This window comes from Stenella coeruleoalba (assembly GCF_951394435.1).
Source record: "Stenella coeruleoalba genome assembly, chromosome: 17".
NCBI classification, from domain to species: Eukaryota; Metazoa; Chordata; class Mammalia; order Artiodactyla; family Delphinidae; genus Stenella; species Stenella coeruleoalba.
The window spans coordinates 44718542-44732560 of record NC_137163.1 but is presented as its reverse complement, the minus strand read 5'-3'; the positions used below and the strand labels follow the sequence as shown (position 1 = coordinate 44732560).

Here is a 14019-nt window from a genome sequence, read left to right as displayed (position 1 = left end):
AACATTGGCCTTAAATGACACTTTAGGACAAATGTCCATTTCATCTCCAAACAGCAAAACACACTTTCTTTTAAAGTGCACATGGAACATTCTCCAGGATAGATCACATGCTCAGTCACAAAACAAGTCTCAGTACATTTAAGAAAATTGAGATCATGTCAAGCATATTTTCTGACCATAACACTCTGAGACTAGAAATCAACTAAAAGAGAAAAACTGCAAAAAACACAAACACGTGGAAGCTAAACAAAATGCCACTAAAGAACCAAAGGTTCACTGAAGAAATCAAAGAAGAAATTTAAAAATACCTGGAGACAAATGACTATGAAAATATAATAATCCAAAATCTATGAGATGCAACAAAAGGAGTTCTAAGAGGGAAGTTTACAGTGATACAAGCCTGCCTGAAGGAACAAGAAAAATCTTAAATAAGCAACATAATTTGACACCTAAAGGAACTAGAAAAAGAAGAATAAAAGAAACCCAAAGTTAGTAGAAGGAAACAAATCATAAATATCATAAATATCAGATCAGAAAGAAATTAAATAGACTAAAAAAGAAAAAAAGATAAATGAAACTAAGAGCTGTTCTTTGGAAAGGAAAACAAAATTGATAAACTTTAACAGTCTCATCAAGAAAAAGAGAGAGAGGGTCTAAATCAATAAAACAGAAATGAAAGAAGAGAAGTTACAGCCAACATCACAGCTATTACAAAGGATCATAAGATATTAATTACTATGAACAATTGCCAATAAAGTGGACAATTTTGAAGAAAGCTTATGTCTAGAAATATACAATCTCTCAAGAGTGAACGAGGAAGAAATAGACAATATGAGCAGACCAACTACTCTTAATGAAATTGAATCAGTAATAAAAAATACTCCTGACAAACAAAAGTTCAGGCCTCACAGATGAATTATACCAAACATTTAGAGAAGAGTTAACACCTATCTATTGCAAACAATTCCAAACAATTGCAGAGGGAGAAACATTTCCAAACTTATTCTATAGGACCAGCATCATCCTGATGCCAAAACCCAAAAAGATATCACAAAAAAATAAAATTAAAGGCCAATATCACTGAAGAACATAAATGTAAAAATCCTCAACAAAATTTTAGCAAACCAAATTCAACAATACATCTAAAAATTCATGCACCGTGATCAAGTGAGATTTATCCCAGGGATGGATATTATCAATCCATGTGATAAAACATATTAACAGGTTGAAGAATAAAAATCATATGATCATCTAAATAGGTACATAAAAACCTTTTGACAAAATTCCACATTCATTTATGATAAAACTCTCAACAGTGTGGTTATGGAACACACATACCACAACATAATAAAGGGCCATATATGACAAGCCCACAAGTAACATCATACTCAATGGTGAAAATCTCTAAGAACAAGATCAAGAACAAGACAAGGATGTCCAATCTTGCCACTTTTATTCAACATAATATTGGAAAACCTAGCCACAGCAATCACACAAGAGAAAGAAATTAAAAAAGATCAAAATTGAAATGGAAGAAGTAAAAAGTCACTGTTTGCAAATGACATGATACTGTGCATAGAAAATCCTAAATACACTACCCCAAAACTACTAGAACTAATCGATGAATTTGGTAAAGTTGCAGGATACAAAATTAATACATAGAAACCTGTTGCATTTATATACACTAACAATGAACTATCAGAAAGAGAAATTAAGAAAATAATCCCATTCAAAATCATATCAAAAAGAATAAAAAACCTTGAAATAAATTGAACTAAGAGGTAAAAGACCTGTACTTGGAAAACTATAAGACACTGATGAAATAAATTGCTGATGACACAAACAGCTGGAAAGATATACCATGTTTCTGGGTTGGAAGAATTAATATTGTTAAAATTGTCATACAAATCAGGGCAATCTACAAATTCAATGCAATCTCTATCAAAATACCAATGGCATTTTTCACTGACCTAGAACAAATAATTCTAAAATGTCAAGGAAATGCAAAAGACACTGCATAGCCAAAATAATCTTGAGAAAGAACAAAGCTGGAGGTATCACATGCCCTGATTTGAAACTATACTGCAAAGCTACAGTAATCAAAACAATATGGTACTGGCACAAAAACAGACAAATAGATCAATGGAACAGAATAGAGAGCCCAGAAGTGAAACTACACTTATTTGGTCAAATAATCTATGATAAAGTAGGCAAGAATATACAATGGGCAATAGACAGCCTCTTCTATAAATGGTGGTCAGAAAACTGGACAGCTACATGCAAAATAATCAAACTGGACACTCTCTCACTCTGTGCACAAAAATAAATTCAAATGGATTAAAGAGTTAAATGTGTGACCTGAAGCCACAAAGCTCCTAGAAGAAAACACAGGCAGTAGGCTCTTTGACATAAACCTTAGTAAGTTTTATCAATCTTTCTCCTCAGGCAAGGGAAATAAAAGCAAAAATAAACAAATGAAACTGAAAAGCTTTTGTCCTGTGAAGGAAACTATCAACAAAATTAAAAAGCATTGTACTGAATAGGAAAAGATATTTGCAAATGATATGTCTGATAAGGGCTTAATACCCAAAATAACAAAGAATTCATACAACTCAACATCAAAAGAGCAAACAACCCAATTAATAATGGGCAGAGTATCTGAATAGACACTTTTCCAAAGAAGACATACAGATCACCAACATGTACTTGAAAAATATTCAACATCAAATCATCAGGGTAATGCAAAGCATAACCACAATGAGATATCACCTCACCCCTGTCAGAATGGTTATTATCAAAAATACAATAAATAACATGTATTGGTGAGGATGTGGAGAAAAGGGAACCTTCATGCACTGTTTGTGGAAATGTAAACTGGTGTAGCCACTGTAGAATGCAGTATGAAGATTCCTCAAAAAATTAAAAATAGAACTAATTCCACTCCTGAAGAAAACAAAAACACCAATTAGAAAAGATATATGCATGGTCTCTCAGACCCACCCTGGTGTAACATGTGAGGGCACTTACACAAAATATGAATACCAGGAGGCAGGGGTCAGGGGCCACCTTGGAGGCTGGCCATTAGACTCCAGGGTTTGAATCACTCAATAACATTTGCCTCAGTTTACACATATGTAAAATGGGAATAATAGTAGTATCTGCTTTTTACGACTAAAATAGCTAATATATTTTAAAAGTTAAGAATGTATTTAAGATATTTATGAGTGAATTATAGGACATCTGTCATTTTCTTTAAATACTCCAGAAAAAAATTGAGGGAGGAGAATGATGGTGGTTAATAAAACATATATGGCAAAATGTTAAAATGTTGATGATAATGATTTAAAGTGGACAATACATACATAAAGCTTTTTTAATGATCTTTAATTTTTTAAAAAAATTATTGATGTATGGTTGATTTACAATGTTGTGTTAATTTCTGCTGTACAGCAAAGTGACTCAGTTATAGATATATATATATATTCTTTTTCAGATTCTTATCCATTATGGTTTATCACAGGATATTGAATATAGTTTCCTGTACTATACAGGAGGACCTTGTTGTTTATCCATAATGACCTTTTCTTTATTTCTTAAGTTTAAAATTTCCCATAATAAAAAGTTACATAATTTTTTACATAAAATGTTTATAGCAGTACCTGGAACATAGTAAACAGTCAATAAATGCTGGTTATTATTTTTGGAAAAAAGAAAATATATATGCAGCCCTATGTTCATTGCAGCATTATTTACAATAGTTAAGATATGGAAGCAACCTGAGTGTCTATTGATAGAGGAATTGATAAAGGATGTGACATATATACATAAATATACATGAATATTAGCCATTAAAAAAGAATAAAGTCTTGCCACTTGAGACAACATGAATGGACCTAGAGAGTATTATCCTAAGTGAAGGAAGCAGACAGAGAAAGACAAATATTGTATGGTTTCACTTATATGTGGAATGTAAGAAACAAAACAAATTAACAAACATAATAAAACAGAAACAGATGCAGAGAACAAACTGGTGGTTGCCAGGGGGAGGGAGTGGGGGGAGGAAAGAAATAGGTGGGGGAGATTAGGAGGTATAAACTTACGGTTGCAAAATTAATGAGTCATGTGTATGAAATGTATAGCGTGGGGTATATAGTCATTACTTATATAATATCTTTGTATGGTGACAGAACTTAACTGGACTTATAGTGGTGATTATTCTAAATGTATAGAAATACTGAATCACTATGTTGTGTAACAGGAACTAACAGTGTTGTAGGTCAATTATACTCCCAAAACAAACAAACTCATAGAAAGAGAGATCAGTTTTGTGGTTACAGAGGCAGGGTGTTGGGGAAGGGGGAATTGGAGGAAGTCAGTCAAAAAGTACAAACTTTCAGTTACAAGGTATATAAGTACTAGGGATATAATGTACTACATGGTAAATATAATTAACACTGTGTATATTATATATGAAAGTTTTTAAGAGAGTAAATTCTGAGTTCTCATCACAAGGAAAAAAAATTAGTTTCTTTAATTTTGTATCTGTATGAGATGATGGATGTTCACCAAACATATTATGATAATCATGTCCTGATGTATATAAGTGAAATCATTATTCTGTATACCTTAAATTTATACAGCACTATACGTCAGTTATATCTCAATGAAAATCTAGGAAAATAAATAAATAAAATATATTTTTCCAGAAAAATAACAATTATTTATTTTAATCTGTTTAAAGACAAAATCTGACAATCATTGCTAATATTTGGTTGACTACTTCAACAGTGTAGAATCTATAAGAGAAAATACCATAACTACATATCATCTATTAATATAACAATACAGATTGGGGAATAACTTTATTTACCTATTTAAAAACTTAAATATTACCAAAATAATAATACTTTTTTTCATCTTTTCAGCAACCTTGACACAGAAGAACTATGTGGTAAGTTTATTTAAAGCCAATCAAACCCATTACTTGCTTTAGAATAAAAAAGAACACTGTCTTACATATTTCTACAAACCCTGAAATTAATGTCATAGATTAGGAGTTCTGGAATAAAGTAAAAGATAGTTGAGATCTCAAGGAATTTATGTTTATCCATGAGTTTTGTTCAAGCATGTATTTCACTGAAGAAAGAGTTGGCCCTTATTAATTTGTTCATAGCAGGAGAATTATAATTAGTACAATAAGTTTCACAAGAATATATTCCACCAGCTTGAATATATTTTTAAAGTGTTGTTTAATACAACTTCATTATTCACTTCAAATATATTGTGCAGAGGCTTTGGTTACTTTTTTGCAAAGCTGATCCCTTGATATGTAAAAACAACTTTGTCCCATACCTTGCCTAAACCATTCTGGAATGTCACTTGCAAAACAAATGATTCAGTGGGGAGAGATGTCTTAACAAATTCCTGATTTAGTGGCCTCTTCATTTACTTTCTTCATTTTTGTGGGTGGAAACAAAAGTAATAGGCTAGAAATATGAAAAGGCAAATACTTTTGAGATTTATTCTTCGTTCTCAAAAATTTGTCTTCTCTAATAATAGAACTAGATTAAAGACCTATTCTATATTTATTTTGAAAGCTTTGACTCTGATTTTCCTGCATAATTTTAGTTAGGGAACTAGTTAAGGGGTTTTAATTCAACAGAATTGCTCTATATCTTTAAACCCAGTGATTGTACTCCTAATTCTGTGTTGTAATACTCCCTCTCAGTTCAAGAATATGCATTTTAATTTCCAGAGTGAAGTTTCATTTTTCATTATTTTGTGAATATAAAGTAAACATATTCTAATCAAAATGGATTCTAATTAAAACCAAAGTTTTCAGTGCTAGCAAATGAAATATGTAGACTCACACCCAGCAAAAATACTCCCTTTTATGTGGGAGGGGCAGTGTTCGATTGACATGGAAAATGGATTTCTTGTGCTCTTTAGTAGAAGCCAATTAACAGGTCCAAGTATCTAAAACTTTCATTCTGTTGCTTTTATTTAGTTTATCAGTTTACTAAATTATGGACCTAGAATTCAAAATACTTTAATAAATACTTTATTAAAATAAAATATAGATATTTCTTATTTTATTTATGAAAGTAATATTTAACTTTTTTTTTTTAATTTAGCAACACAGAATTATATAGGTGTATAAGAGAAAATGTCAAAGGCTCTCACTCACTTCTCTTTCCCCTGATACTGATCTCCACTGCTAACTTCTTGGAATGTATCCTTCCAAACATTTTTACACATGTAATGACATTGATATATATGAGTATGTTTTTTTCCAACAATGTGTATACTATATGATCAATAGAAGTGCACACTGTTCTATATCATTTTATTACAAAGGATGCATAGTGTCCCATTTACCTTAAAATTTTTAACCAAATCCCTTTCAGTTGTTTTGCGTTTTCAGGTTGTTTCCAAATTTCCACTGGGACAAACAACACTGAAGTAAATATCCTTGTTTGTATTCTCTTTGCACTCTTATACAAGTAGTTCTGTAAGATAGATTCCCAAAAGTGTAGTTACTTGGTCAAAGATTCTTCCAGTGTGCACGCCCAGCAGCAGTATATAGGCAAGTCAAGATTACTCACTTTCCTAAATAGCAGCTTTAGGCCATAACTTATTCCGACCAGTCAATACATAACTTGACTTTAATTAGGTAATTGTGTATGAACTTTAGCATTGGGTCTTTGGTTTCCTATTTGTGCCATCTTTAGCTCTGATCTAAAATCTATTGGGAGCAAATTTATTACTTTCCTGATCTTACACAGCTTATAACTGTTTTTGTACTCTTACCCAATTTTTTATTAGTGTATAATTGCTTTACAAAGTTGTGTTAGTTTCTGCTGTACAAAGAAGTGAATCAACTATATATATATATATATATATATATATATATATATATATATATATATATATATATCCCCTCCCTCTTGGACCTCCCTCCCACCCCACCACCCCACTCATCTAGATCATCACAGAGCACCGAGCTGAGCTTCCTGTGCTATGCAGCAGGCTTCCACTAGCTATCTATTTTACATATGGTAGTGTATATATGTCAGTCCTAATCTCCCAATTCATCCCACCATCTCCTTCCCCCTCTGTGTCCACATGTCCATTCTCTATGTCTGCAATTCTGTTCCTGACATGGAAATAGGTTCTTCTGTACCATTTTTCTAGATTCCACATATATGCATTAATATACGATATATGTTTTTCTCTTCCTGACTTACTTCACTCTGTATGACAGACTCTAAGTCCACCCACATCTCTGCAAATGACCCAATTTCATTCCTTTTTATGGCTGAGTAATATTCCATTGTATATATGTACCTCATCTTCTTTATCCATTCATTTGTTGTTGAACATTTAGGTTGCTTCCATGTCCTGGCTATTGTAAATATTGCTGCAATGAACATTGGGGTACATGTGTCTTTTGAATTATGGTTTTCTCAGGGTATATGCTCATACTGGGTCATATGCTAGTTCTATTTTTAGTTTTTAAAAGGAACTTCCATACTGTTCTCCACAGTGGCTGTATCAATTTACATTCCCACTAACAGTGCAAGAGGGTTCCCTTTTCTCTACACCATCTCCAGCATTTATTGTTTGTAGATTTATTGATGATGGCCATTCTGACCTGTGTGAGGTGATACCTCATTGTAGTTTTGATTTGCATTTCTCTGAATATTAGTGATGTTGAGCATCTTTTCATGTGCCTCTTGGCCATTTGTATGTCTTCTTTGGAGAAATGTCTATTTAGGTCTTCTGCCCAGTTTTGGATAGGGTTGTTTGTTTTTTTGATATTGAGCTGCATGAGCTCTTTGTATATTTTGGAGATTAATCCTTTGTCCATTGCTTCGTTTGCAAATATTTTTTTCCCATTCTGAGAGTTGTCTTTTCGTCTTGTTTATAGTTTCCTTTGCTGTGCAAAAGTTTTTAATTTTAATTAGGGCTCATTTGTTTATTTTTGTTTTTACTTTCATTACTATAGGAAATGGGTCATAAAAGATCTTGCTGTGGTTTATCTCAGGGAGTGTTTTCCCTGTGTTTTCCTCTAAGCATTTTATAGTGTCCAGTCCTACATTTAGCTCTTTAATCCATTATGAGTTTCTTGTGTATGGTGTTAAGTAATGTTCTAATTTCATTCTTTCACATGTAGCTGTCCAGTTTTCCCAGCACCACTTATTGAAGAGGCTGTCTTTTCTCCATTGTATATTCTTGCTTCCTTTGTCAAAGATAAGGTGACCACATGTGTATGGGTTTATCTCTGGGCTTTCTATCCTGTTCCATTAATCTGTGTTTCTGTTTTTGTGCCAGTATCATACTATCTTGATTGCTGTAGGTTTGTAGTATAGTCTGAAGTGATGAAGTCTGATTCCTCCAGATGCATTTTTCTTTCTCAAGATTGCTTTGGCTATTCGAGGTCTTTTGTGTTTCCATACAAGTTGTAAAATTTTTTGTTCTAATTCTGTGAAGAATGCCATTTGTAATTTGATAGGTATTGCAGTGAATCTGTAGATTGCTTTGGGTGGTATAGTCATTTTCACATTATTGATTCTTCCAATCAAAGAACATGGCATATTTCTCCATCTGTTTGTGTCATCTTTGATTTCTTGCACCAGTGTTTTATACTTTTCTGCATACAGATCTTTTGCCCCCTTAGGTAGGTTTATTCTTAGCTGTTTTTTTCTTTTTGTTGCAATAGTAAATGGGATTATTTCCTTAATTTCTCCTTCTGATCTTTTGTTGTTAGTGTATAGGAATGTGAGAGATTTCTGCACATTAATTTCATATCCTGCAACTTTACCAAATTCATTAATTAGTTCTCATTGTTTTCTTGTGGCATCTTTAGAATTTTCTATGTATAGTATCACGTCACCTGCAAACAGTGACAGTTTTACTTCTTTTCCATTTTGTATTCCTTTTATTTCTTTTTCTTCTCTGATTTGCATGGACAGGACTTCCAAAACTATGTTGAATAAGAGTGACGAGAGTGGACATCCTGGTCTTTTTCCTGATCTTAGAGGAAGAGATTTCAGTTTTTCAGCATTGAGAATGATGTTTGCTGTGGGTTTGTCATATATGGCCTTTACTATGTTGAGGTATGTTCCCTCTATGCCCAGTTTCTGGAGAGTTTTTATCATAAATAGGTGTTGGATTTTGTCAAAAGCTTTTTCTGCATCTATTGACATGATCATATGGTTTTCATTCTTTAATTTGTTAATATGGTGTATCATATTGTTTGATTTGCGTATATTGAAGAATCCTTGCATTCCTGAGATAAATCCCACTTGATCATGGTGTATAATCATTTTAATGTGTTGTTGGATTCTGTTTGCTAGTATTTTGTTCAGGATGTTTGTGTCTATGTTCATCAGTGATATTGATCTGTAATTTTCTTTTTTTTGTGATATCTTTGTCTGGTTTTGGTATCAGGGTGATGGTGGCCTTGTGGAATTTAGAAGTGCACCTCCCTCTGCAATTGTTTGGAAGAGTTTGAGAAGGAAAGGTGTTAGCTCTTCTCTAAATGTTTGGTAAAATTTGCCTGTGAAGCCATCTGATCCTGGACTCTTGTTTGTTGGAAGATTTTTAATTACAGTTTCAATTTCATTACTTGTGATTGGCCTGTTTATATTTTGTCATTCTTCCTGTTCAGGCTTGGAAAGTTGTACCTTTCCAAGAATTTGTCCATTTCTTCCATGTTGTGCATTTTATTGGGATATAGTTGCTTTTAGTAGTCTCTTATGATCTTTTGTATTTCTGCTGTGCGCATTGTAATTTCTCCTTTTTCATTTCTAATTTTATTGATGTGAGTCCTCTTCCTTTTTTTCTTGATGAGTTTGGCTAAAGGTTTATCATTTTATTTTTTATCTTCTCAAAGAACCAACTTTCACTCTTAGTGATCTTTACTATTGTTTTCTTTGTTTCTATTTCATTTATTCTTCTCTAATCTTTATGATTTCTTTCCTTCTACTACCATTGAATTTTGTTTGTTCTTCTTTCTCTAGTGGCTTTAGCTGTAAGGTTAGATTGTTTATTTGAGATTTTTCTTGTTTCTTAAGATGAGGTTGAATCTCTATAAACTTCCCTCTTAGAACTTCTTTTGCTGCATCTGATAGGTTTTGGGTCATCATCTTTTCATTGTCATTTGTTTCTATGTATTTTCTTTTGTTTCCTCTTTGATTTCTTCAGTGATCTCTTGGTTATTTAGCAGTGTACTGTTTAGCCTCCTTGTGTTTATGATTTTTACAGGTTTTTCCTGTAATTTATTTCTAACCTCATAGTGTTGTGGTCAGAAAAGATCCTTGATATGATTTCAATTTTCTTAAGTTTTATGAAGGTTGATTTGTTCCCCAAGATGTGATCTATCCTGGAGAATATTCTGTTTGCACTGAGGTGAAAATGTCTTCTGCTGCTTTTTTGTCAAACGTCTATAAATGTCAATTAAATCTATCTGGTCTATTGTGTCATTTAAAACTGTGTTTCCCTATTTATTTTCTGTCTGGATGATCTGTCCTTTGGTGTAAGTGGGGTGTTAAAGTCCCCCACTATTATTGTGTTACTGTTAATTTCCTCTTCTATGGCTGTTAGCATTTGCATTATGTATTTAGGTGATGCTATGTTGGGTGCATATTTATAATTGTTATATATTCTTCTTGGACTGATCCCTTGATCATTATGTAGTGTCCTTATTTGTCACTTGTAAAATTCTTTATTTTAAAGTCTATTTTCTCTGACATGAAAATTGCTACTCCAGCTCTCTTTTGATTTCCGTTTGCATAGAATATCTTTTTCTGTCTCCTCACTTTCAGTCTGTATGTGTCCCTAGGTCTAAAGTGGGTCTCTTGTAGACAGCATATATATGAATCTTGTTTTGTGTTTGTTTTTGTTTTTTGTGGTACGTGGGCCTCTCACTGTTGTGGCCTCTCCCGTTGTGGAGCACAGGCTCCGGACGCGCAGGCTCAGCGGCCATGGCTCACAGGCCTAGCTGCTCCGCGGCACATGGAATTTTCCCGGACCAGGGCACGAACCCATGTCCCCTGCATCGGCAGGCAGACTCAACCACTGCGCCACCAGGGAAGCCCTGAGTCTTATTTTTGTATCCATTCAGCCAGCCTGGGTCTTTTGGTTGGAGCATTTAATCCATTTACATTCAAGGTAACTATTGATATGTATGTTCCTCTTACCATTTTGTTAATTTCTTTGGGTTTGTTTTTGTGGGTCTTTTTCTTCTCTTGTGTTTCCTGCTTAGAGCATTTCCTTTAGCATTTGTCGTAAAGCTGGTATGGTGGTGCTGATTCTCTTAGCTTTTGCCTGTCTGTGAAGTTTTTGATTGCTCCTTCGAATGTCCATAAGATCCTTGCTGGGTAGAGTAATCTTGGTTACAGATTTTTCCCTTTCAACACTTTAAATGTGTCCTGCCACTCCTTCTGGCCTGCTGAGATTCTGCTGAAAAATCTGCTGATAACCTTATGGGGATTCCCTTGTATGTTATTTTTTGCTTTTCTTTGCTGCTTTTAATATTTTTTCTTTGAATTTAATTTTTGTTAGTTTGATTAATATGTGTCTTGGTGTGTTTCTCCAAGGGTTTATACTGTTTGAGACTCTCTGCACTTACTTGACTTGAGTGGCTATTTCCTTTCCCATGTTATGTAAGTTTTTGACTATAATCTCTTCAAATATTTTCTCATACCCTTTCTCTTTCTCTTCTTCTGGGACCCCTGTAATTCGAATGTTTGTGCATTTAATATTGTCCCAGAAGTCACTGAGACTGTCTTCAATTCTTTTCATTCTTTTTTCTTAATCTATTCCTCAGCAGTTATTTCCACCATTCTATCTTTCAGCTAACTTATTTGTTCTTTTGCCTCAGTTATTCTGCTATTGATTCCTTCTAGTGTATTTTTCATTTCAGTTATTGTTTTGCTCATCCCTATTTGTTTGTTCTTTATTTCTTCTAGTTCTTTGTGAAACATTTCTTGTATTTTTTTATCTGTGTCTCCATTCTATTTCTGAGATTTTGGATCACCTTTACTGTCATTACTGTGAATTCTTTTTCAGGTAGGTTGCTTATTTTCTTTTCATTGATTTGGCCTTGTATGTTTTTACCTTGCTCCTTCGTCTGTAACATATTGTTTTGTCATCTCATTTTTTTTTTTTGAGGTACGTGGGCCTCTCACTGTTGCAGCCTCTCCCGTTGCAGAGCACAGGCTCTGGACACGCAGGCTCAGTGGCCATGGCTCACAGGCCTAGCTGCTCTGCGGCATGTGGGATCTTCCTGGACCGGGGCACAAACCCGTGTCCCTGCATCTGCAGGTGGACTCTCAACCATTGCGCCACCAGGGAAGGCCTGTCATCTCATTTTTTTGATGGGTGGGGCTGTGTTTCTTCTTACTGGTTGTTTGGACTGAGGCCTTCCTCACTGGAGTTTGCAGGCAGTTGACTAGAGCCAGGTCTTGGTGCTGAGATGAGGACCTCCAGGAGACCTCTCTCCAGTTAATATCCCCTGGGGTCTGAGGTTCTCTGTTAGTCCAGCAGCTTGGACTCAGCGCTCCCACCAAAGGAGCTCAGGCACTACCCCTGGCTTGCTTATCACTGAATTCCTTAACTGAGATTTGGTACTTTATTTTCACCTTGCAGAGCTATTCTCAGAAGACACATAGAATGTAGTTTCAGACCCTCTTGAGTGGTTCTTTTAAAATCTTGAATATCTTCTGTTCATAAACCAGTGCAGTTGCACTTCTCTCTCAGCCAAAAAGTCCTCTCTACTCTTACTCATTTTTATTGAACTATTTTGCAAATCTTCAACTTGGTACGTGAATATTTTAAGATACTTATGGATGGGTGATGAATAATTGCAATGAAAGTTCATATAGCTAGAGTGCTTGATCTGAAAGCATATAGAAAGCTTTATGAGCAAGTTTGAATATATTCAGTAGTCTAAGTTTTCATCTAGTTAGTTTTTGCCTACCAATTACTTTAAAAGTTAGCTAAATTCTGTAAATAAGATTGATAAAACTGAGGAATCTCCCATAAGAATTGTATAAGCCTTATATGCAAGGTTCCTTTAAGTTGCTGTGCTCAAATTCCCCCTAGTCAGACTGTATAGGAGCACCACCTTGCATTGCCAGATCCTGGGCAGTGCTGAGGGACTTGTGCCAGCTGAGTCTGGGTACTAGAAAATCAAATCTCTACTCCAGACTTTCAGAGCTGTGACTACTTGGCATATTTATAAAATCACCTAAAGGAGTTGTAGAACAGTTTGAATGACACTGATCTGTATCCTCTCAAAATAACTCATTCTTAGATTTTTGACTGATGCCTTTATTCACAACATGGGTGTTCTAACTCTCTTTTTTTGTCTTGGTCATCTCAGTTGTTTTCTTTCCTATCTAATACAATTCTTGGGAAGTTACAGCAAGGTACACACTGTGGGCCTCATCTAAGCTCATGAAAATGCTTTGTGAGATTAGTTCCCAGTGTGATCTTTGTGGAAGCTAGTTCTCTGGTTCTGACTTGGAATTCTTGGGTCAGATCCAAAAACTCAACAACTTGGAGGACTGAGATGCAGAATAGAAAACTCTGTAATCTGGTGATGTGACACCACCAATTAAGTACAGTAGTGAAGGAGGAAGGGAGAAACTAACCTTTGGTTAGCATTTCTTTTTCTTGTTTTGGCCATGCAGCTTGTGAGATTTTAGTTCCCTGACCAGGGATTGAACCCGTGCCCTCAGCAGTGAAAGTGCAGTCCTAACCACTGGACAACCAGGGAATTCCCTTGTCAGCATTTTAATAGAGAAGATGTTACATTGAACATCCATGAGGAGATAATTTCCTTTCTGACAGATAATTTATTAAATGCATCTGTTTATAACTCTTGCTCTATTTTTTAATTATACTCAATACCCAGACTCTTACTTTTCAGAGCCTCTTCTCTTAAACTGAGGAGAATTGGTTTTCACACATTTCCATATGTGCTATACAGTTTTCTTTTGCTCTTGCCCA

The 14019-nt window shown here is 34.5% G+C and overlaps 1 protein-coding gene across 2 annotated transcripts in view; it reads left to right on the top strand.

Annotated features, from left to right (window-relative positions):
- Positions 1 to 14019, top strand: part of NECAB1 (N-terminal EF-hand calcium binding protein 1) — a 279489-nt gene that overhangs the window by 143683 nt on the left and 121787 nt on the right. For both annotated transcript variants that reach the window (XM_079901334.1, XM_079901335.1), the window contains exon 4: positions 4926 to 4951. In XM_079901334.1, coding sequence (XP_079757460.1) covers positions 4926 to 4951 — 26 coding nt within the window. The remainder of the gene's footprint in view (positions 1 to 4925; positions 4952 to 14019) is intronic.